The sequence below is a fragment of the Entelurus aequoreus genome, linkage group LG11, assembly GCF_033978785.1.
Source record: "Entelurus aequoreus isolate RoL-2023_Sb linkage group LG11, RoL_Eaeq_v1.1, whole genome shotgun sequence".
Taxonomy (NCBI): Eukaryota; Metazoa; Chordata; class Actinopteri; order Syngnathiformes; family Syngnathidae; genus Entelurus; species Entelurus aequoreus.
The window spans coordinates 10,564,638-10,589,637 of record NC_084741.1 but is presented as its reverse complement, the minus strand read 5'-3'; the positions used below and the strand labels follow the sequence as shown (position 1 = coordinate 10,589,637).

At 39.5% G+C, this 25,000-nt stretch overlaps 2 protein-coding genes across 3 annotated transcripts in view; one reads left to right on the top strand and one right to left on the bottom strand.

The window, feature by feature from the left end:
• Window positions 1–2,861: 2,861 nt before the first annotated feature.
• On the bottom strand, window positions 2,862–12,291 carry LOC133660564 (NADH dehydrogenase [ubiquinone] 1 alpha subcomplex subunit 3-like). The gene is made up of 4 exons (XM_062064113.1): window positions 12,235–12,291; window positions 11,773–11,847; window positions 9,993–10,070; window positions 2,862–3,019 (listed from the first exon to the last, which is right to left on the bottom strand). Exons 1-4 carry the CDS (start codon window positions 12,278–12,280, stop codon window positions 2,928–2,930), a joined length of 291 nt encoding a protein of 96 aa, XP_061920097.1. The 5' UTR covers window positions 12,281–12,291; the 3' UTR covers window positions 2,862–2,927.
• A 96-nt stretch (window positions 12,292–12,387) lies between these two features.
• The window catches only part of LOC133660563 (TCF3 fusion partner homolog), a 20,378-nt gene continuing 7,765 nt past the window's right edge, over window positions 12,388–25,000 (top strand). Inside the window, exons 1-3 of one of the 2 annotated variants that reach the window (XM_062064111.1) lie at window positions 12,388–12,554; window positions 19,032–19,133; window positions 24,172–24,294. In XM_062064111.1, coding sequence (XP_061920095.1) covers window positions 19,035–19,133; window positions 24,172–24,294 — 222 coding nt within the window. In that variant the 5' untranslated portion in view covers window positions 12,388–12,554; window positions 19,032–19,034. Of the gene's footprint in view, window positions 12,555–19,006; window positions 19,134–24,171; window positions 24,295–25,000 lie in introns of both variants that reach the window. The other variant, XM_062064112.1, reaches the window with a different exon arrangement.

The window sequence follows — 25,000 nt, the reverse complement described above, 5'->3', positions numbered from 1 at the left end:
TCAGAGATAGGGTGAGGAGATGGGACATCATGGAGAGACTCAGAGATAGGGTGAGGAGATGGGACATCATGGAGAGACTCAGAGATAGGGTGAGGAGATGGGACATCATGGAGAGACTAAGAGATAGGGTGAGGAGATGGGTCATCATGGAGAGACTCAGAGATAGGGTGAGGAGATGGGACATCATGGAGAGACTCAGAGATAGGGTGAGGAGATGGGTCATCATGGAGAGACTCAGAGATAGGGTGAGGAGATGGGACATCATGGAGAGACTCAGAGATAGGGTGAGGAGATGGGACATCATGGAGACTCAGAGATAGGGTGAGGAGATGGGACATCATGGAGACTGAGAGATAGGGTGAGGAGATGGGACATCATGGAGAGACTCAGAGATAGGGTGAGGAGATGGGACATCATGGAGACTCAGAGATAGGGTGAGGAGATGGGACATCATGGAGACTCAGAGATAGGGTGAGGAGATGGGACATCATGGAGACTGAGAGATAGGGTGAGGAGATGGGACATCATGGAGAGACTCAGAGATAGGGTGAGGAGATGGGACATCATGGAGACTCAGAGATAGGGTGAGGAGATGGGACATCATGGAGAGACTCAGAGATAGGGTGAGGAGATGGGACATCATGGAGAGACTCAGAGATAGGGTGAGGAGCTGGGACATCATGGAGACTCAGAGATAGGGTGAGGAGATGGGACATCATGGAGACTCAGAGATAGGGTGAGGAGATGGGACATCATGGAGAGACTCAGAGATAGGGTGAGGAGATGGGACATCATGGAGAGACTCAGAGATAGGGTGAGGAGATGGGACATCATGGAGAGACTCAGAGATAGGGTGAGGAGATGGGACATCCTGGAGAGACTCAGAGATAGGGTGAGGAGCTGGGACATCATGGAGAGACTCAGAGATAGGGTGAGGAGATGGGACATCATGGAGACTCAGAGATAGGGTGAGGAGATGGGACATCATGGAGAGACTCAGAGATAGGGTGAGGAGATGGGACATCATGGAGAGACTCAGAGATAGGGTGAGGAGCTGGGACATCATGGAGAGACTCAGAGATAGGGTGAGGAGATGGGACATCATGGAGACTCAGAGATAGGGTGAGGAGATGGGACATCATGGAGAGACTCAGAGATAGGGTGAGGAGATGGGACATCATGGAGACTCAGAGATAGGGTGAGGAGATGGGACATCATGGAGAGACTCAGAGATAGGGTGAGGAGATGGGACATCATGGAGAGACTCAGAGATAGGGTGAGGAGATGGGACATCATGGAGAGACTCAGAGATAGGGTGAGGAGATGGGACATCATGGAGAGACTCAGAGATAGGGTGAGGAGATGGGACATCATGGAGAGACTCAGAGATAGGGTGAGGAGATGGGACATCATGGAGAGACTCAGAGATAGGGTGAGGAGATGGGACATCATGGAGAGACTCAGAGATAGGGTGAGGAGATGGGACATCATGGAGAGACTCAGAGATAGACATTTGTGACTTCTTTGGTGTTTTTTTGTGAACTTCTGGATCTGCCTCCCGGGAGCCTTTTGGCCATGGAGACCAGCTGCTGGGTCTCTGCCACACCAGAGTAGATGTGGATGAAGAGACAGGGCTGCAGAGTTTGGAGAGACTGGAGGAGATGTGGATGAAGAGACAGGGCTGCAGAGTTTGGAGAGACTGGAGGAGATGTGGATGAAGAGACAGGGCTGCAGAGTTTGGAGAGACTGGAGGAGATGCGGATGAAGAGACAGGGCTGCAGAGTTTGGAGAGACTGGAGGAGATGCGGATGAAGAGACAGGACTGCAGAGTTTGGAGAGACTGGAGGAGATGCGGATGAAGAGACAGGACTGCAGAGTTTGGAGAGACTGGAGGAGATGTGGATGAAGAGACAGGACTGCAGAGTTAGGAGAGACTGGAGGAGATGCGGATGAAGAGACAGGGCTGCAGAGTTTGGAGAGACTGGAGGAGATGTGGATGAAGAGACAGGACTGCAGAGTTTGGAGAGACTGGAGGAGATGCGGATGAAGAGACAGGGCTGCAGAGTTTGGAGAGACTGGAGGAGATGTGGATGAAGAGACAGGACTGCAGAGTTTGGAGAGACTGGAGGAGATGCGGATGAAGAGACAGGACTGCAGAGTTTGGAGAGACTGGAGGAGATGTGGATGAAGAGACAGGACTGCAGAGTTTGGAGAAACTGGAAGAGATGCGGATGAAGAGACAGGACTGCAGAGTTTGGAGAGACTGGAGGAGATGCGGATGAAGAGACAGGACTGCGGAGCTGGACAAGCTTCACAGTGTCTTGGCTGAATGAGCAGGTATCGGACACCTCGGTCTCCTTGGACGCATCCTTGCTCATCCATGCGGACTGGATATCGGCAGAGAGTTGGTGGGCGGCCGAGGGTGGAGTCGGCTCTCTTGGTTGCTTTGTTGGGTCCGCTCCTGTCTCTGGCCATGTTCCCCCCACCCCAGCAGACGATGGCGTGGAACACCACAGAGGCCACCATAGTGTATGTTTTTATTTTGTTGTTGTTTTACTTTTGTAGCTGTGTGTAGAAGTGACTGCTGGCTGCATCAGCTCTGCTCTTTAATGTCCTCCCCAGCATTTACCTGTTTCTTACCTTTTTTGTAAGGGCCGCCGGAAGTTGTCAGACCCGTCAGCGATCCTGTTCTGTTTGTCTGCTCTTGAATGAGATTGTGCTGAAAATCTTCAATTCCCCTCAGGGATTATTCAAGTATTTCTGATTGTGATGGTGGAAGACTCAAAGTGTGGCCACACCAGGATCAGCGTGTGGTGTTGAAACATTCATCACCTCCAAATGCACTCATGTCACAGGAAGTCAGGAAATAATCAGCACTTTTTCTTCAAATGCACAATTTTACTGACACGTTGCCAAACGACAGAACGTTACAAATTGATGAGCCATTCCAGCGACGGACCTTGAGGGTCACACGGGTGTGCTGGAACGTCGGGCATGTTTCCATCATCCCGCACAGGAACTGCAAGGGACATGAACATCTAAGTTAAGTTAAGATGTTTGCTTGTGTGGAGACTCTGCAAGTCAGCTGTGATTACCGTGTACGCACCTAAAATCCTTTATTTCCCTCAAAAGTCCATAATGCGCCTTATAACCCGAGTTTACCTACCTGACTACCTCAAGGATTTTGTAGCGTTGGACGGAGTGAACATGATCTTAAGTTGAAGATGTCAAGACAAGCTGTCACTCTGTAAATGATCATGTTTATTTTGAACACCCCCATATACATGAGTATGAAGGGCATACTTAGTCAACAGCCATACATGTCACACTCAGGGCGGCCGTATAAACGACGCCAACACTGTCATAAACATGTGCCATACAGTGAGACCACACTAAACAACACTGTCATAAACATGTGCCATATAGTGAGACCACACTAAACAACACTGTCATAAACATGTGCCATATAGTGAGACCACACTAAACAACACTGTCATAAATATGTGCCATATAGTGATACCACAGAAAACAACCATATAGTGAGACCACACTAAACAACACTGTCATAAATATGTGCCATATAGTGATACCACACTAAACAACACTGTCGTAAATATGTGCCATATAGTGAGACCACACTAAACAACACTGTCATAAACATGTGCCATATAGTGAAACCACACTAAACAACACTGTCATAAACATGTGCCATATAGTGAGACCACACTAAACAACACTGTCATAAATATGTGCCATATAGTGAAACCACACTAAACAACACTGTCATAAATATGTGCCATATAGTGAGACCACATTAAACAACACTGTCATAAACATGTGCCATATAGTGAAACCACACTAAACAACACTGTCATAAACATGTGCCATATAGTGAAACCACACTAAACAACACTGTCATAAACATGTGCTATATAGTGAAACCACACTAAACAACACTGTCATAAACATGTGCCATATAGTGAGACCACACTAAACAACACTGTCATAAACATGTGCCATATAGTGAAACCACACTAAACAACACTGTCATAAACATGTGCCATATAGTGAGACCACACTAAACAACACTGTCATAAACATGTGCCATATAGTGAAACCACACTAAACAACACTGTCATAAACATGTGCCATATAGTGAAACCACACTAAACAACACTGTCATAAACATGTGCCGTATAGTGAAACCACACTAAACAACACTGTCATAAACATGTGCCGTATAGTGAGACCACACTAAACAACACTGTCATAAACATGTGCCGTATAGTGAAACCACACTGAACAACACTGTCATTAATATGTGCCATATAGTGAAACCACACTAAACAACACTGTCATAAACATGTGCCATATAGTGAGACCACACTAAACAACACTGTCATAAACATGTGCCATATAGTGAAACCACACTAAACAACACTGTCATAAACATGTGCCATATAGTGAGACCACACTAAACAACACTGTCATAAACATGTGCCATATAGTGAAACCACACTAAACAACACTGTCATAAACATGTGCCATATAGTGAGACCACACTAAACAACACTGTCATAAACATGTGCCATATAGTGAAACCACACTAAACAACACTGTCGTAAACATGTGCCATATAGTGAAACCACACTAAACAACACTGTCGTAAACATGTGCCATATAGTGAAACCACACTAAACAACACTGTCATAAACATGTGCCATATAGTGAAACCACACTAAACAACACTGTCATAAACATGTGCCATATAGTGAAACCACACTAAACAACACTGTCATAAATATGTGCCATATAGTGAGACCACACTAAACAACACTGTCATAAACATGTGCCATATAGTGAGACCACACTAAACAACACTGTCATAAACATGTGCCATATAGTGAGACCACACTAAACAACACTGTCATAAACATATGCCATATAGTGAGAACACACTAAACAACACTGTCATAAACATGTGCCATATAGTGAAACCACACTAAACAACACTGTCATAAATATGTGCCATATAGTGAGACCACACTAAACAACACTGTCATAAACATGTGCCATATAGTGAAACCACACGAAACAACACTGTCATAAACATGTGCCATATAGTGAGACCACACTAAACAACACTGTCATAAACATGTGCCATATAGTGAGACCACACTACACAACACTGTCATAAACATGTGCCATATAGTGAAACCACACTAAACAACACTGTCATAAATATGTGCCATATAGTGAGACCACACTAAACAACACTGTCATAAATATGTGCCATATAGTGAGACCACACTAAACAACACTGTCATAAACATGTGCCATATAGTGAAACCACACGAAACAACACTGTCATAAACATGTGCCATATAGTGAGACCACACTAAACAACACTGTCATAAACATGTGCCATATAGTGAGACCACACTACACAACACTGTCATAAACATGTGCCATATAGTGAAACCACACTAAACAACACTGTCATAAATATGTGCCATATAGTGAGACCACACTAAACAACACTGTCATAAATATGTGCCATATAGTGAGACCACACTAAACAACACTGTCATAAACATGTGCCATATAGTGAAACCACACTAAACAACACTGTCATAAACATGTGCCATATAGTGAAACCACACTAAACAACACTGTCGTAAACATGTGCCATATAGTGAAACCACACTAAACAACACTGTCGTAAACATGTGCCATATAGTGAAACCACACTAAACAACACTGTCATAAACATGTGCCATATAGTGAAACCACACTAAACAACACTGTCATAAACATGTGCCATATAGTGAGACCACACTAAACAACACTGTCATAAACATGTGCCATATAGTGAGACCACACTAAACAACACTGTCATAAACATGTGCCATATAGTGAAACCACACTAAACAACACTGTCATAAACATGTGCCATATAGTGAGACCACACTAAACAACACTGTCATAAACATGTGCCATATAGTGAAACCACACTAAACAACACTGTCATAAACATGTGCCATATAGTGAGACCACACTAAACAACACTGTCATAAACATGTGCCATATAGTGAGACCACACTAAACAACACTGTCATAAACATATGCCATATAGTGAGAACACACTAAACAACACTGTCATAAACATGTGCCATATAGTGAAACCACACTAAACAACACTGTCATAAATATGTGCCATATAGTGAAACCACACTAAACAACACTGTCATAAACATGTGCCATATAGTGAGACCACACTAAACAACACTGTCATAATCATGTGCCATATAGTGAGATCACACTAAACAACAGTCATAAATATGTGCCATATAGTGAGACCACACTAAACAACACTGTCATAAACATGTGCCATATAGTGAGACCACACTAAACAACACTGTCATAAACATGTGCCATATAGTGAAACCACACTAAACAACACTGTCATAAACATGTGCCATATAGTGAAACCACACTAAACAACACTGTCATAAACATATGCCATATAGTGAGACCACACTAAACAACACTGTCATAAACATGTGCCATATAGTGAAACCACACTAAACAACACTGTCATAAATATGTGCCATATAGTGAGACCACACTAAACAACACTGTCATAAACATGTGCCATATAGTGAGACCACACTAAACAACACTGTCATAATCATGTGCCATATAGTGAGATCACACTAAACAACAGTCATAAATATGTGCCATATAGTGAGACCACACTAAACAACACTGTCATAAACATGTGCCATATAGTGAAACCACACTAAACAACACTGTCATAAACATGTGCCATATAGTGAAACCACACTAAACAACACTGTCATAAACATGTGCCATATAGTGAGACCACACTAAACAACACTGTCATAAACATGTGCCATATAGTGAAACCACACTAATCAACACTGTCATAAACATGTGCCATATAGTGAGACCACACTAAACAACACTGTCATAAACATGTGCCATATAGTGAGACCACACTAAACAACACTGTCATAAACATGTGCCATATAGTGAAACCACACTAAACAACACTGTCATAAACATGTGCCATATAGTGAAACCACACTAAACAACACTGTCATAAACATATGCCATATAGTGAGACCACACTAAACAACACTGTCATAAATATGTGCCATATAGTGAAACCACACTAAACAACACTGTCATAAATATGTGCCATATAGTGAGACCACACTAAACAACACTGTCATAAACATGTGCCATATAGTGAGACCACACTAAACAACACTGTCATAATCATGTGCCATATAGTGAGATCACACTAAACAACAGTCATAAATATGTGCCATATAGTGAGACCACACTAAACAACACTGTCATAAACATGTGCCATATAGTGAAACCACACTAAACAACACTGTCATAAACATGTGCCATATAGTGAAACCACACTAAACAACACTGTCATAAACATGTGCCATATAGTGAGACCACACTAAACAACACTGTCATAAACATGTGCCATATAGTGAAACCACACTAATCAACAATGACTAACACATTTCGGGAGAATATTTGCACCACAACACAACATAAACGCAACAGAAGAAATACCCAGAATTCCCTGCAGTACCAACTCTTCCGGGACGCTACAATATTTTAATTGATACATGGTGTCATGATAAGTGTGACCAGTAGATGGCAGTCAAACATAAAAGATAAGTCCCAAGTGAACAACAGCAACATTTTAAATGTTCCATTGAAAATATAGAACATTACACACGGCGCTCAAAAATCTATCAAAATGTTTTAGTAGGAAATGTTTTAGTGCCATTTCTAATGTAAAGTAGTGTAAAGTTCTTACTTATATCTGTCAGTAAACTCGCCATGAAAGCACTAAAACATACCGGTGTAGTGAGTTTACATTATTCACCCAAGGAACTTTACTTATTAAATTATTGCCCTCCCGGTAACAGTTAGAGATGCTACCTCAGTAGAAGCATTTAAGTCCCATCTTAAAATTCATTTGTATACTCTAGCCTTTAAATAGACCCCCCTTTTAGACCAGTTGATCTGCCGTTTCTTTTCTGCTCTGCCCCCCTCTCCTTCGTGGAGGGGGGGGGGGGGCACGGGTTCGGTGGCCACGGATGAAGTGCTGGCTGTCCAGAGTCGGGACCCGGGGTGGACAGCTCGCCTGTGCATCGGTTGGGGACATCTCTGCGCTGCTGACCTGTCTCCGCTTGGGATGGTCTCCTGCTGGCCCCACTATAGACTGGACTCTCACACTATTATGTTAGATCCACTATAGACTGGACTCTCACACTATTATGTCAGATCCACTATGGACTGGACTCTCACTATTATGTTAGATCCACTATGGACTGGACTCTCACTATTATGTTAGATCCACTATGGACTGGACTCTCACACTATTATGTTAGATCCACTATGGACTGGACTCCCACACTATTATGTTAGATCCACTATGGACTGGACTCTCACACAATTATGTTAGATCCACTATGGACTGGACTCTCACTATTATGTTAGATCCACTATGGACTGGACTCTCACACTATTATGTTAGATCCACTATGGACTGGACTCTCACAATATTATGTTAGATCCACTATGGACTGGACTCTCACACTATTATGTTAGATCCACTATGGACTGGACTCTCACACTATTATGTTAGATCCACTATGGACTGGACTCTCACAATATTATGTTAGATCCACTATGGACTGGACTCTCACACTATTATGTTAGATCCACTATGGACTGGACTCTCACAATATTATGTTAGATCCACTATGGACTGGACTCTCACACTATTATGTTAGATCCACTATGGACTGGACTCTCACACTATTATGTTAGATCCACTATGGACTGGACTCTCACAATATTATGTTAGATCCACTATGGACTGGACTCTCACACTATTATGTTAGATCCACTATGGACTGGACTCTCACACTATTATGTTAGATCCACTATGGACTGGACTCTCACACTATTATGTTAGATCCACTATGGACTGGACTCTCACACTATTATGTTAGATCCACTATGGACTGGACTCTCACACTATTATGTTAGATCCACTATGGACTGGACTCCCACACTATTATGTTAGATCCACTATGGACTGGACTCTCACACTATTAACTAGATCCACTATGGACTGGACTCTCACACTATTCACTAGATCCACTATGGACTGGACTCTCACACTATTATGTTAGATCCACTATGGACTGGACTCTCACACTATTAACTAGATCCACTATGGACTGGACTCTCACACTATTAACTAGATCCACTATGGACTGGACTCTCACACTATTATTACTCGACGTCCATTGCACCAGTTGCCCAGTGGGGGGGATCCCCACATCTGCGGTCCCCGCCAAGGTTTCTCATTGTCCCATTGGGTTGAGTTTTTCCTTGCCCTGATGTGGGATCTGTTCCGAGGATGTCGTTGTGGCTTGTGCAGCCCTTTGAGACACCCGTGATTTAGGGCTATATAAGTAAACATTGATGATTGATTAGAGAGTTCCGGTTGGACGGTTTTGTTGTTTCCGGATGAGGAGATGCTGCCCCGTTATCTCTTATGTGTGACTGCCATCATATTGCAGTTTACACATATCTCTTGTGTGTGACTACCATCTACTGGTCACACTTATTTCACCATGTACCAAATAAAATAGCTTCGAGGTTGGTAAGCACAACCAAAATAATTCCGTACTTTAGGCGCACCGGGTTATAAGGCGCACTGTCCAGTTTTGAGAAATTAAAGGATTTTAAGAGCGCCTTACTGTCCGAAAAATACTGTAATCCAACTGACCGCAGTTTGGTAAGGCCATTCCCACAATAACATGCATACAGTAGCACACAGACGACAGTGCACCAATACAGAGAGCCAGAAGCCGCGGCGTCATCTTGGCAAACAAAGGTGCAGGAAAGACATACAATACCTGGGTAGTTGTATGGCATCGCCGCATTGATCATTCCAGAATACTTAGTGGTTGGACTTATCAGTGGAAGAGCGATACCTGACAAAGGAAGGAGATTATAGTGTTTGTCCCAGTGACTGAACAAACACAGTGGTGGTCAAAAGTGTACATACCCTTGTAAAGAACATCATGTCATGGCTGTCTTGAGTTTACAATCATTTCTAAAACTCTTATTTTGTTGTGATGTAGTGATTGGAGCACATACTTGTTGGTCACAAAAAAACATTCATGAAGTTTGCTTATTTGATGAATTTATTATGGGTCTACTGAAAATGTGACTAATCAAAAGTATACATACAGCAATGTTAATATTTGCTTTACATGTCCCTTGGCAAGTTTCACTGCAATAAGGCACTTTTGGTAGCCATCCACAAGCTTCTGCTTGACCACTAAATTGCTGCAGTTCAGCTAAATGTGTTGCTTTTCTGATGAGGACTTGTTTCTTCAGCATTGTCCACACCTTTAAGTCAGGACTTAAACCTTCATTCTAGCCTGATTTAGCCATTCTTTTACCACTTTTGAGGTGTGTTTGGGGTCATTGTCCTGTTGGAACACCCAACTGCGCCCAAGACCCAACCTCCGGGCTGATGATTTTAGCTTGTCCTGAAGAATTTGGAGCTAATCCTCCTTTTTCATTGTCCCATTGGCAGCAAAACAGGCCCAGAGCATAATACTATCACCACCATGCTTGATGGTAGGCATGGTGTTACTGGGATTAAAGGCCTCACCTTTTCTCCTCCAAACATATTGCTGGCTCAATTTTTGTTTTATCTGACATCACATGGACAAAGATAAGACCTTCCGGGGGAAGGTTCTGTGTTCAGATTAAACAAAAATGGAGCTGTTTGGCCACAATACCCAGCAATATGTTTGGAGGAGAAAAGGTGAGGCCTTTAATCCCAGGAACACCATGCCTACCGTCAAGCATGGTGGTGGTAGTTTTATGCTCTGGGCCTGTTTTGCTGCCAATGGAACTGCTGCTTTAAATGGGACAATGAAAAAGGAGGATTAGCTCCAAATTCTTCAGGACAAGCTAAAATCATCAGCCCGGAGGTTGGGTCTTGGGCGCAGTTGGGTGTTCCATTGCTGTATGTATACTTTTGACCCAGACATTTTCAGTAGACCCATAATAAATTCATAAAAGAAGCAAACGTCATACATGTTTTTTGTGACCAACAAGTATGTGCTCCAAGCACTCTATCACAAAAAAAATAAAAATAATAATAATAATGGATTGGATTTTATATCGCGCTTTCTCTATTATTAAATCCTCAAAGCGCTCACAGAGAAGTGGGAACCCATCATTCATTCACACCTATAATAATAATAATAATAGTAAGAGTTGTAGAATTGATTGATTGAATGATTGAGACTTTTATTAGTAGGTTGCACAGTGAAGTACATATTCCGTACAATTGACCACTAAATGGTAACCCCCCAATAAGTTTTTCAACTTGTTTAAGTCGGGGTACAGATATGTACTATCATCATAATACAGTCATCACACAAGATACTCACATTGAATATTTACATTATTTACAATCCGGGGTGTGGAGGGGGGGGGGGTAGGTTTGGTTGTCATGAACAATTGAGAACAGAGAAATGGATTTTGGAACAGTGTAGGTCTGACTGAAATGATTGTAAACTCAAGACAGCCATGACATGATGTTCTTTACAAGTGTATGTACACTTTTGATGGCAACTGTACATGTCCAGCATGTAGACACAGAAGAATAATTACCCGTCAATGCAATGGCGCACGAAGCAAAGATGACAGGCTCCTTATTCCATGCATTTTTCAAGAAGGCTACAACTCCTGCACAACAATATAAAACATAAGAACACAGCAAGTGTTAGTAATTGCTATGAAACAGAAAAGGGGTAGCATTAAATAAGCGTTGCTTCTTCCTGTTTATTTGCGGACATGTCGAAAGAGAAATGACAATACGTTAACTGTGTTATTCATAATATTGAAACTGTTTACATTTTCAAAACAAATGTCAACCTGCTATTGTAACGCTAAGCTAATGTTAGCATTACATCCAAGGTCACGCGACTTGCACCGAGTGCCAGTAGCAACACTTCAACAACGATGTGAACTTTAATTGGCTTGAATAGAACTCATTAAAACAACACGCATCGATGCTATATCGCCGTAAATCAAACATTTAGATATGTCGAAGAACTAAAAACGTAAACGAACCCGCCATGTTGGTTTGTGACGCAGACAGTATGAGGCGGAGGCTCATGGGAAATGTAGTTAATCTCGACTACGTAGCGAAGGGAGCACTGAAGGCTCACGGGAAGTGTAGTCCCAAAGCATGTGACGTATTACTCGTGCGCCCGCTGCGTGTAAACAAAGTAGTGAGCGGGCGGCCAATATAAATGTTGATTTGTTTGCTTTAAATGCGCTCGCAGCCGCAGAGGGCTCGAAGTTAGCTTCACAGAATGTCTTAATACGTTTATTGTTCAACTTTGAAGAGATTTAAGTGCTTCGGTGACTTCGACTGAGTATCAATTGCTGTAAGTGTTCATACATTACGACACTAATTGTTGATGATATGGCGTTTTTTTTTTCACATCTATATTTTTTTTCATGACTTTAAATGCTTCCAATCATGTTTCCACCGATTTTACATACGGTCGCGATCAAAAGTGTACATACACTTGTAAAGAACATAATGTCATGGCTGTCTTGAGTTTCCAATCATTTCTACAACTCTTGTTTTTTGGTGATTTTTTGTTTCATCTGACCACAGAACTTTCCTCCAGAAAGTCTTATCTTTGTCCATGTGATGTCAGGTGAAACAAAAATTGAGCCAGCAATATGTTTGGAGGAGAAAAAGTGAGGCCTTTAATCCCAGGATAGGATAGGATAGGTCTTTATTGTCATTGCACAAGTACAACGAAACTTTGTTTTCAGCACAAACCCGTTCAAGATTAGACAAACAAACAGTGTACAGGGTTACAGAACAGGAACGCTGATGGGTCGCCACAAGGCGCCCCGTAAAAGATGGGAAAAAGGTCAACGCTGGGGAATGGTGAGTAAAAAAATACAATCTAGACTGGGCTCCTAAGGGGGCCCAGTCTGGAGTGGGAAAAAACCTCCATAGCAAATAAGGCTGCAGCTAACAATTATTTTTCTATCGATTAATCTATAGATTATTTTTTCGATTAATCTGTTAATCTATAGATTTTTTTTTCGATTAATCTATAGATTATTTTTCCTTTTACCGATTTTTTTTTTAAATTTAAAATAAAGATGAAAAAATAAATTTAGGCCCATTTTAAAAAAAAACAGGCATGGCTTTTATTTACAAAAAAAAAGAAGTATGGCCACTCAGTCAACATTGACAACAACATGACAAGATATTCTGTAACAATGTAAACATTTAAAACTTTTAACATTTAACAAAATTAGACGTAGCTTATTTGCTTTTTAATGTGCAAATATAAAAGTCAACATCCAATGCAAATCTTAATATTCTGCAATAGTATAAGCATTTCAAAAGTAAAAGTATTGCTTATTTTGCTTTAAAATGTGCAAAAATAAAGATAAACATCCGATACAAAAAAGTGCAAAACGAAATATTCTGTAACAACAGTGTAAACATTTCAACAAAAGTGAAAGTATTGCTTATTTGCTAAAATGTGGAAAAATAAAGATAAACATCCAATACAAAAAAGTGCCAATCTAAATATTCTGGAGCACTGTAAACATTAAGTATTGCTTTAAAAATATGCAAAATAAACATCCAGTCCAACACAGTACACAATAACCAATTCTACTCATTTCAGTGAGTGACTAACAGTTGTAATGAAGAAAGGTTAGCATGTCTACATGCTCTGGTTCTTTTCTTGTTTACAATATTCCCAGCAGCTGAAAATAGGCGCTCAGAAGGGGTCGATGTGGCTGGAACTGAGAGGTAATTAGCCTTCACCTCAAGCCAGGACTGCGAGTGAGCTGAGCTGCAGTTTAAGTTTCTAGAAGGTCAACGGGCTCATAGTGATGTTACTAGTAGTTGTCTGGGAGGTGTTTATTATCATTTGGGGAGAGTCCGCTGCCTGATGCTCACCTGCTAAACACCTATCTGCTCCACGCTGAAGCGCTGACTACATGCGCTCTGAATACGCACTGCTGATTGGCTGGTAACGTTTTGAATACGCACTGCTGGTTGGCTGATAATGCTTTGTGTGTACCAATCAGATGGTTGTGTGGGTGGGACAATGCTGCGTGCTGAGACGGAAGCAGAAGGAGCAAAGCAGCTTGTTAAGACTTTAGCTTTAGCTTAGAAACTCGTTCGGTACACCCCCGTACCGAACCGAAAACCCCGTACCGAAACGGTTCAATACAAACCACGTACCGTTACACCCCTAGCAGATACAAATGCCACATTCATGTTTTTGTGTAATGATGACAACGTATGCTCACGCGGACGATTGACTAGTTGATGGTTGATGGTTTTCTTTTCAAATGTTCGTTCATAGCCGTTGTGCTGCTATGATAGGCCATTTACGCTCGACACAGTGTGCATACAACAACATTATTAGGCTGTGTATTGAAATACTCCCACACTTTTGACGACTTTTGGCGTGATTTTTTTCCCCCTCGCTCGCACCGTCTGCTTTGCGCTCCGCCATGACGGTAGTGTGACGTAAATATGCGACGTGTCGACGCACAAAAACGGCGTCGACGTATTTACGTAACCGATGACGTCAACTATGTCAACGCGTCGTTTCAGCCTTAATAGCAAAGCACATATACATATTACAACGTACATCTCGAGATATCTAGCAACAGAGGGGAGGGGAGAGGGGGCATGGTGGCAGGCCGCAGCTCTCAGGCGCTGCCCATCCTTCCATCACCCCTATTGTTTTTTCTCACTTTTTAATCCCAGGAACACCATCCTACCGTCAAGCATGGTGGTGGTTGTAATATGCTCTGGGCCTATTTTGCTGCCAATGGAACTGGCACTTTACTAGTGATGGGTTGATGAGGCATCATGAAGCGTTTCGACACATTGCAAAGCTGTATTGATACTGTGTCGATAATGTGTCACTAAATACTGACATCTGCTGGACATTAAAAATCCCTTCAGGCAACCTATGCTCAACTGACACTGATTTTATGACATAGTATATGCAATAATATAAACCGAGTCATTGTATTTCATTTAGGATTATTTCATATCTTCATTTAAATAAAAATATATTTTTATCTTTTTTAGATACAGTTAATAAATAATGTGAACATGTATCATAACATGGAAATCTAAGAGAACGTGTTGTGAATGAGGATGCTTGTGGACTGGGATTTTTTTTTTATTAATTTTTTTTACACATTTTTATTTAAAAAAAACAGTTTTTCCAACATATTAAATTTTAGACGATTTCTCTTCTGAGTTATTATTTCTCCGGCTGTAGAAAAGACCCGCTCACAGGGCACAGAGGAGGCGTCAGTGCGACACAGTTCGCGTATCGGTCACGTGACCGAAACAGCTCATGATCGGTCACGTGACTTTCTAAAAGCGGTACGCGCACCGACACAGGGTATCGCTCTATGAGCTAGACGCATGCGCCGATGCATCGGTGTTGCCGGACAAGTCACTACGCTTTACAGAGAGTAAATGGGACAATGAAAAAGGAGGATTAGCTCCAAATTCTTCAGGACAAGCTAAAATCATCAGCCCAAAGGTTGGGTCTTGGGCGCAGTTGGGTGTTCCAACAGGACAATGACCCCAAACACACCTCAAAAGTGGTAAAGGAATGGCTAAATCAGGCTAGAATGAAGGTTTTAGAATGGCCTTCCCAAAGTCCTGACTTAAACGTGTGGACAATGCTGAAGAAACAAGTCCATGTCAGAAAAGCAACACATTTAGCTGAACTGCAGCAATTTTGTGGTCAAGTGGTCAAGCAGAAGCTTGTGGATGGCTACCAAAAGCGCCTTATTGCAGGTAAACTTGCTGTATGTATACTTTTGACCCTCACATTTTCAGTAGACCCATAATAAATTCATAAAAGAAGCAAACTTCATGAATGTTTTTTGTGACCAACAAGTATGTGCTCCAATCACTACATCACAAAAAAATAAGAGTTGTAGATATGATTGGAAACTCTAGACCAGGGGTCACCAACGCGGTGCCCGCGGGCACCAGGTAGCCCGTAAGGACCAGATGAGTAGCCCGCTGGCCTGTTCTAAAAATAGCTCAAATAGCAGCACTTACCAGTGAGCTGCCTCTATTTTTTAAATTTTATTTATTTACTAGCAAGCTGGTCTCGCTTTGCCCGACATTTTTAATTCTAAGAGAGACAAAACTCAAATAGAATTTGAAAATCCAAGAAAATATTTTAAAGACTTGGTCTTCACTTGTTTAAATAAATTCATAATTTTTTTTACTTTGCTTCTTATAACTTTCAGAAAGACAATTTTAGAGAAAAAATACAACCTTAAAAATGATTTTAGGATTTTTAAACACATATACCTTTTAAATTCCTTCCTCTTCTTTCCTGACAATTTAAATCAATGTTCAAGTAAATTTATTTTTTTTATTGTAAAGAATAATAAATCAATTTTAATTTAATTCTTAATTTTAGTTTCTAATTTCTTGACGAAGAATATTTGTGAAATATTTCTTCAAACTTATTATGATTAAAATTCAAAAAAAATATTCTGGCAAATCTAGAAAATCTGTAGAATCAAATTTAAATCTTATTTCAAAGTCTTTTGAATTTCTTTTAAAATTTTTGTCATGGAAAATCTAGAAGAAATAATGATTTGTCTTTGTTAGAAATATAGCTTGGTCCAATTTGTTATATATTCTAACAAAGTGCAGATTGGATTTTAACCTATTTAAAACATGTCATCAAAATTCTAAAATTAATCTTAATCAGGAAAAATTACTAATGATGTTCCATAAATTCTTTTTTTAATTTTTTCAAAAAGATTCGAATTAGCTAGTTTTTCTCTTTTTTTTCGGTTGAATTTTGAATTTTAAAGAGTCGAAATTGAAGATAAACTATGTTTCAAAATTTAATTGTCATTTTTTTCGTGTTTTCTCCTCTTTTAAACCGTTCAATTAAGTGTAAATATCATTAATTATTAATAATAACATAGAGTTAAAGGTAAATTGAGCAAATTGGCTATTTCTGGCAATTGATTTAAGTGTGTATCAAACTGGTAGCCCTTCGCATTAATCAGTACCCAAGAAGTAGCTCTTGGTTTCAAAAAGGTTGGTGACCCCGGCTCTAGACAGTCATGACATTATATTCTTTACAAGTGTATGTACACTTTTGACCACCACTGTATTTTTAAAAGTCAATATCTTAAACATCAGAATCTTAATAAATAGGAATCACAATTCAGCTAGGAATTGTTTCTTATGTCCTTTACAAGTGTATGTACGCTTTTGACCACCACTGTATGTTAAAATCCTATATCAAATATACGATTTAGTACATTCAAGTACAAACCAACCCCCCAAAAATAGCTCAGCAATGAACAAAAAGCATAATGTTTTATGTTAATATTCTTGATAACAGTCTCTCAGATCAGAACACTACATGCTTTGCAATTGCTAGCGGGCCGCACAGAAACACAAATATATAAACTACTGCATTTTCTCCGACTTAACTTTCACCTGTCCCACTAAACACACCAAAAAGCTTGTTGATAGATGTACATTACAACTCATTTGTTATAGTACATGGGACAATGCACATTAATGCAGTGTTTTTCAACCTCTGTGCCGTCTGGTGTGCCGTGGGAGATTATCTCATTTAAAACCAGTAATTATAGTCTGCAAATGATGTGTTGTTGTTGAGTGTTGGTGCTGTCTAGAGCTCGGCAGAATAACAGTGTAATACTCTTCCATATCAGTAGGTGGCAGCCGTTAGCTAATTGCTTTGTAGATGTCGGAAACAGCGGGAGGCAGCATGCAGGTAAAAAGGTGTCTAATGCTTAAATAAGAAATTAACAAAAGGTGAGTGCCCCTAAGAAAAGGAATTGAAGCTTAGGGAAGGCTATGCAGAACGAAACTAAACTGAACTGGCTACAAAGTAAACTAAAACAGAATGCTGGACGACAGCAAAGACTTACTTTGAGAAAAAGCCACCAAAATAGGAGCGCAAGACAAGAAGTAAAACACTACACACAGGAAAACAGCAAAAAAACTCAAAATAAGTCGGGGGGTGATGTGAGAGGTGGTGACAGTACACCTACTTTGAGACAAGAGCTATAGTGATGCATGCTTGGTTATGCTTTAAAGTCATATCCAACAATTGCGACAACGACTTTTTACTGTCAACTGAGTTTCGTTTTTAAATGATTCCTGCTGGTGGTGTGCCTCTGGATTTTTTCAATGCAAAAAATGTGCCTTGGCTCAAAAAAGGTTGAAAAACACTGCATTAATGGACATATAAAATGTTAACGTGCCAGATTGTAGCCAGAGGCTAATTTCCATCTGCAGTGCCCTGCAGGGTCATTGTATATAGCAGGGGTCCTTAACCTTTTTGACCTGGGGACCCAACTGTTCTACTACAGAGGGGCCCAGGCACCACTCCAATATTAACGCTGAATTAGTCATCTTACTCTTGATATTGATCATATTCAATAATTATATCTAACCTACTTAACCTTATCAAATGATATAAAAGCATGTATTAATCACAGTATATATATTTAACAAATAAACCTTAGGCTTAGGTCAGGCTGATTTATAAAAAGAAATACATACATTTACATACAATATGTATATTATGTTGTGCTAAAATAAACTAAATTCATGTTTGTTAAACCGTTTAAAGTGCAAATGAAAATACAGCTTCACCACTTTAGTCATAAGTTTTGCGCTTCGGAAATTTCTCTGACTTCTTTGTTATTGTCATTACTGCCATAAGTGGTGGAAAAGTGTATTACAATTATTATTAGTGACATGGGTAACTTAATATTGGATGTCCTAATTTCCAATTTTGTCCAGTGACAGTGGAGGCTCATCTTTGCAGGTAATGGAAGATTTCTCTGGTTTGGCCCTCCCTCCTCTATTTGGGGGTCACATCCTGGAAGCAGAACTGGAGCCTGGTGGTGTGGAACTAGGACCCGAAGAGGTAAAGTAAACGTCATTGCTGTACCGTTATTTATTTGAGTAAATTAGTCATGTAAAATTGCTGTCTTTAAAAAAAAAAAACGTTAGCACGTTTGATGTGTTTAAAATGTTTTACAGACCTTAGTATTTAGGTACAGTGGTGGTCAAAAGTGTACGTACACTTGTAAAGAACATCATGTCATGGCAGCCTGTCTTGATTTTCCAATCATTTCTACAACTCTTATTTTTTTGTGACAGAGTGCAGTGTTTCCCATAAACTGCCAAGATACCTGTGGCGGTGGGGGCGTGGTTATGGGCGTGGTCACCATGACATCATCGAGTAATTTGCATAATTTACTACCATGATATGATTTTCTCTAAAAAGGCTAAAAAAATGTTTACTTACTAATTAATAATAACAGTTTTGTTTTAAACGTCCATCCATCCATCCATTTTACAATATAATTACAACACTTTATGTACATATTTATATACAGATTTGAACAATAAGTTATTCACTGAAATATATTTATTAATTGTGGTTCTTACAAAAAATATATATTATAAAATATAAGAGCCAAAATGTCTCTTAAAGCTCTGCCCCTTTAATTAGGGCATACTAAATAATTTAACTTTAGCCTACTACTACAACCATATTATTTACCAGCAACATAAAGTGAAACAGAGGCAGAGGTGTCCTGCCACAGTCAGTAACAAATAAACAGAAAACAGTAGTGGTCAAATACAAATAAGGCAACAAGAGAAGTATCCTACACTTCTCTTTTGTAAAGTAAATCTGAACAGCCTATATGGGCATCTACATCAACTATATGATTTGCCTGAGAAGCTGGACAGGACAAAAAAATATATATATTTGTGGCGGACGTAATTCTTTCGTGGCGGGTCGCCACAAATAAATGAATGTGTGGGAAACCCTGGAGTGATTGGAGCACATACTTGTTGGTCACAAAAAACATTCATGAAGTTTGCTTCTTTTATGAATTTATTATGGGTCTACTGAAAATGTGAGGGTCAAAAGTATACATACAGCAATGTTAATATTTGCTTACATGTCCCTTGGCAAGTTTACCTGCAATAAGGCGCTTTTGGTAGCCATCCACAAGCTTCTGCTTGAATTTTTGACCACAAAATTGGTGCAGTTCAGCTAAATTTCTGACATGGACTTGTTTCTTCAGCATTGTCCACACATTTAAGTCAGAACTTTGGGAAGGCCATTCTAAAACCTACCCAGCAATATGTTTGGAGGAGAAAAGGTGAAGCCTTTAATCCCAGGAACACCATACCTACCGTCAAGCATGGTGGAGGAAATGGTTAAACTAAAATTGTGGTTTGATGTATATAAATTATCTTTACATTTGGAAAAGACTACATTTATGGTATTCAGTTTATCCATAAACAATGTGAAAATTGACAATGTGTCTGAAATCAGATTTCTTGGGGTCATCTTAGATGAAAAGTTGAGATGGAAAGCTCATATATTGCATGTGAAAAATAAGCTATCTAAAAGCTTATTTATTTTGAACAAGGTTAAATACACTTTCCTGTACAACTGAATGAGAATGTTATATTGCTCAATTATTCTACCTTATTTCAATTATTGTGCAGAAATATGAGGAAATACATATCACAGCAACATAATGCCTTTTATTTCTTTCACAGAAAAGAGTAATTTGTATTATTTTTAAAGTAGGATACAGAGACCACACAAATCCACTCTTCATTAGGGCAGGATTATTCAAACTAAAAGACATTGTAGAATTGAAAACTCTGTTAGTGATGTTCAAAGCTAGAAATAAAGTTCTTCCGAAGGACTTACAGTGTTTCCCACACATTCATTTATTTATTGCGGCCCGCCACGAAAGAAATACGTCCGCCACTAAAAAAATAAAATAAAATAAAATAAATGTTTTTTTTTGTGTTTTTTTTTGTCCTCTCCAGCTTCTCTGGCAAATCATATAGTTGATGTAGATGCCCATATAGGATGTTCAGATTTACTTTACAAAAGAGAAGTGTAGGATACTTCTCTTGTTGCCTTATTTGTATTTGACTTTATTAAATGTATTTATATTAGAAACACAACATGTGTATATACCAAAGGGTGCAAAGTCTGCAGGCAGTAGGAAACACATGGTTAAGTGTAGGGAGTAAAACTGATGGCAGTCTAAAGTTCAAGATTTTTGGAGCTCTTTGTTCAGTGGATCAGATGTTTGATGAAGCTCTGTGTCTATCTACCACCACTACTGTTTTCTCTTTATTTGTTACTGACTGTGGCAGGACACCTATGCCTCTGTTTCACTTTATGTTGCTGGTAAATAATATGGTTGTAGTAGTAGGCTAAAGTTAAATTATTTAGTATGCACTAATTAAAGGGGCAGAGCTTTGAGACATTTTAGCTTTTATATTTTGTAAGATATATTTTTTGTAAGAACCACAATTAATAAATATATTTCAGTGAATAACTTATTGTTCAAATCTGTATATAAATATGTACATAAAGTGTTGTAATTATATTGTAAAATGGATGGATGGATGGATGTTTAAAACAAAACTGTTATTATTAATTAGTAAGTATAAATTTTTTGAGCCTTTTTAGAGAAAATCAAATCATTGTAGTAAATTATGCAAATTACTCGATGATGTCATGGTGACCACGCCCCCACCGCCACAGGTATCTTGGCAGTTTATGGGAAACACTGACTTACAAAAGTTATTTGTGTTCACATCTGAAGATGACAACCACAGAAGTATGACTTTAAACATCCAAGAGCGCGAACAAATTTGAAACAAATGTGCTTGTCTGTTGCTGCGGTGAAAGCATGGAATTCTGTAAAGAAAGACTTACAAAGTTGCAAGAATATCTTTGAATTTAAAAAGAGTTACAAAAAGAGACAACTGGAATTTTATCAAACTGATTTTGATTGGGCGTGTCATTGTGAAAATGCTTAAACGAAAATTAAAAAGTAGGGATGTCCGATAATGGCTTTTTGCCGATATCCGATATGCCGATATTGTCCAACTCTTTAATTACCGATACCGATATCAACCGATATATACAGTCGTGGAATTAACACATTATTATGCTTAATTTGGACAACCAGGTATGGTGAAGATAAGGTACTTTTTAAAAAAAGGAATCAAATAAAATAAGATAAATAAATTAAAAACATTTTCTTGAATAAAAAAGAAAGTAAAACAATATAAAAACAGTTACATATAAACTAGTAATGAATGAAAATTTGTAAAATTAACTGTTAAAGGTTAGTACTATTAGTGGACCAGCAGCACGCACAATCATGTGTGCTTACGGACTGTATCCCTTGCAGACTGTATTGATATATATTGATATATAATGTAGGAAGCAGAATATTAATAACAGAAAGAAACAACCCTTTTGTGTGAATGAGTGTAAATGGGGGAGAGAGGTTTTTTGGGTTGGTGCACTAATTGTAAGTGTATCTTGTGTTTTTTATGTGGATTTAATAATAAAAAAAAAACGATACTGATAATAAAAAAACGATACCGATAATTTCCGATATTACATTTTAACGCATTTATCGGCCGATAATATCGGCAGACCGATATTATCGGTCTGCCGATATTATCGGACATCTCTATTAAAAAGTATGTTGGGGTGTTGGTGGAAAGGAACAGTGATAAAGTAATCTAAAATAATTTGTGTTGAAAAAGGGGGCAGATAAATATAAGAATATTATTCTTCCATCTGCTCCTTTCTGATCATGGAAATGTGTAAGAAACAAAAAACAATGAAAGTGTCAACTGTACGTGGCTTGTATATATGCATTTTCATGAATGGAATCAAAAGAAATGATGATGATGATGAAGCATGGTGGTGGTAGTATTATGCTCTGGGCCTGTTTTGCTGCCAATGGAACTGCTGCTTCAAATGGGACAATGAAAAAGGAGGATTAGCTCCAAATTGTTCAGGACAAGCTAAAATCATCAGCCCGGAGGTTGGGTCTTGGGCGCAGTTGGGTGTTCCAACAGGACAATGACCCCAAACACACCTCAAAAGTGGTAAAGGAATGGCTAAATCAGGCTAGAATGAAGGTTTTAGAATGGCCTTCCCAAAGTCCTGACTTAAAGGTGTGGACAATGCTGAAGAAACAAGTCCATGCCACATTTAGCTGAACTGCAGCAATTTAGTGGTCAAGTGGTCAAGCAGAAGCTTGTGGATGGCTACCAAAAGCGCCTTATTGCAGGTAAACTTGCCAAGGGACATGTAAGCAAATATTAACATTGTTGTACGTATACTTTTGACCCTCACATTTTCAGTAGACCCATAATAAATTCATCAAAGAAGCAAACTTCATGAATGTTTTTTGTGACCAACAAGTATGTGCTCCAATCACTACATCACAAAAAAATAAGAGTTGTAGAAATGATTGTAAACTCAAGACAGCCATGACATGATGTTCTTTACAAGTGTACGTACACTTTTGACCACCACTGTATATTTGAAAAATTCACGGTTTTCTCCAAATTTTCAGTAAATTCCCATTGAAGTAATGGACATATTCAAAGTTCTACAATGCCCGATATTCTCAAAATGTTGTGCCATGTTTTATCCGGTTCGGACCTTTCAACCATCCACACACACTACTCACCCCGGATATTGAAGGCAAAAACATGTTTTCCTTTCCCCAAATTCCCGGTTTTCTCGGAATTTCTCCCCAAAGACAATGAATGGGCAACATAGAAACTCCTGCATACCCCACATTTCTCATCCGATTTGAACCGTTGCAACATCCACACCCTCCACTCACCCTGTTCCAAAAATTCCCAGATTACCAGGAATTTCTCCCCAATGACAATGAATGCACAATATACAAACCTCTCCACATCCCACCTTTCTCAACTGGTTTGAACCGTTCCAACATACACTCACCCCAGTTCACCGACTTGCGCACATACGGCGTTCACACGGAATTCCGGTAAGCACGTTCTACTTACACGAGTTATTATGTAACCAAACGTTAACTCTCCAAGACGTGTCGTACTTGCGTACTTTTCGTCTGCAGGTGGAATTGGGACCAAGGAGCAGTGAGCTGCTGGAGAGCGTTACCCAAGAGGACGAGGGGAGACGAGTGCTTGATAAGAGGAAATACCTGACTCTGAACAGACGATGCAAAGAGATTGAACAGGTGTGTTCTTGTTGCACTTGTCGGATAGTCACCAAACTTGGTACAGTGCAATCTCCATTTATGAACTTACTTGGTTATTTGAACAGGGTTCGTAAATTTAAAAGTTTGTATAGTGAAGCAAATTTCTCCATAAACGATGTAAATATGAATAATGGGTTCCAGCCTTGACAAAAGTCCATAGTTTGTTGAAGGTTTGTTCACTTTGAACACAATCTAAAGTGCTATACAGTATTGTACACTATATTGCCAAAAGTATTTGGCCACCTGCCTTGACTCACGTATGAACTAGAAGTGCCATCCCATTCCTAACCCATAGGTGTTCAATAAGACTTTTTGCGGCTATTACAGCTTCAACTCTTCTGGGAAGGCTGTCCACAAGGTTGCGGAGTGTGTTTATACAAATCCCGTTTCCATATGAGTTGGGAAATTGTGTTAGATGTAAATATAAACGGAATAGAATGATTTGCAAATCCTTTTCAAGCCATATTCAGTTGAATGCACTACAAAGACAACATATTTGATGTTCCAACTCATAAACTTTATTTTTTTTTTGCAAATAATCATTAACTTAGAATTTCATGGCTGCAACACGTGCCAAAGTAGTTGGGAAAGGTCATGTTCACCACTGTGTTACATGGCCTTTCCTTTTAACAACACTCAGTAAAGGTTTGGGAACTGAGGAGACACATTTTAGAAGCTTCTCCGG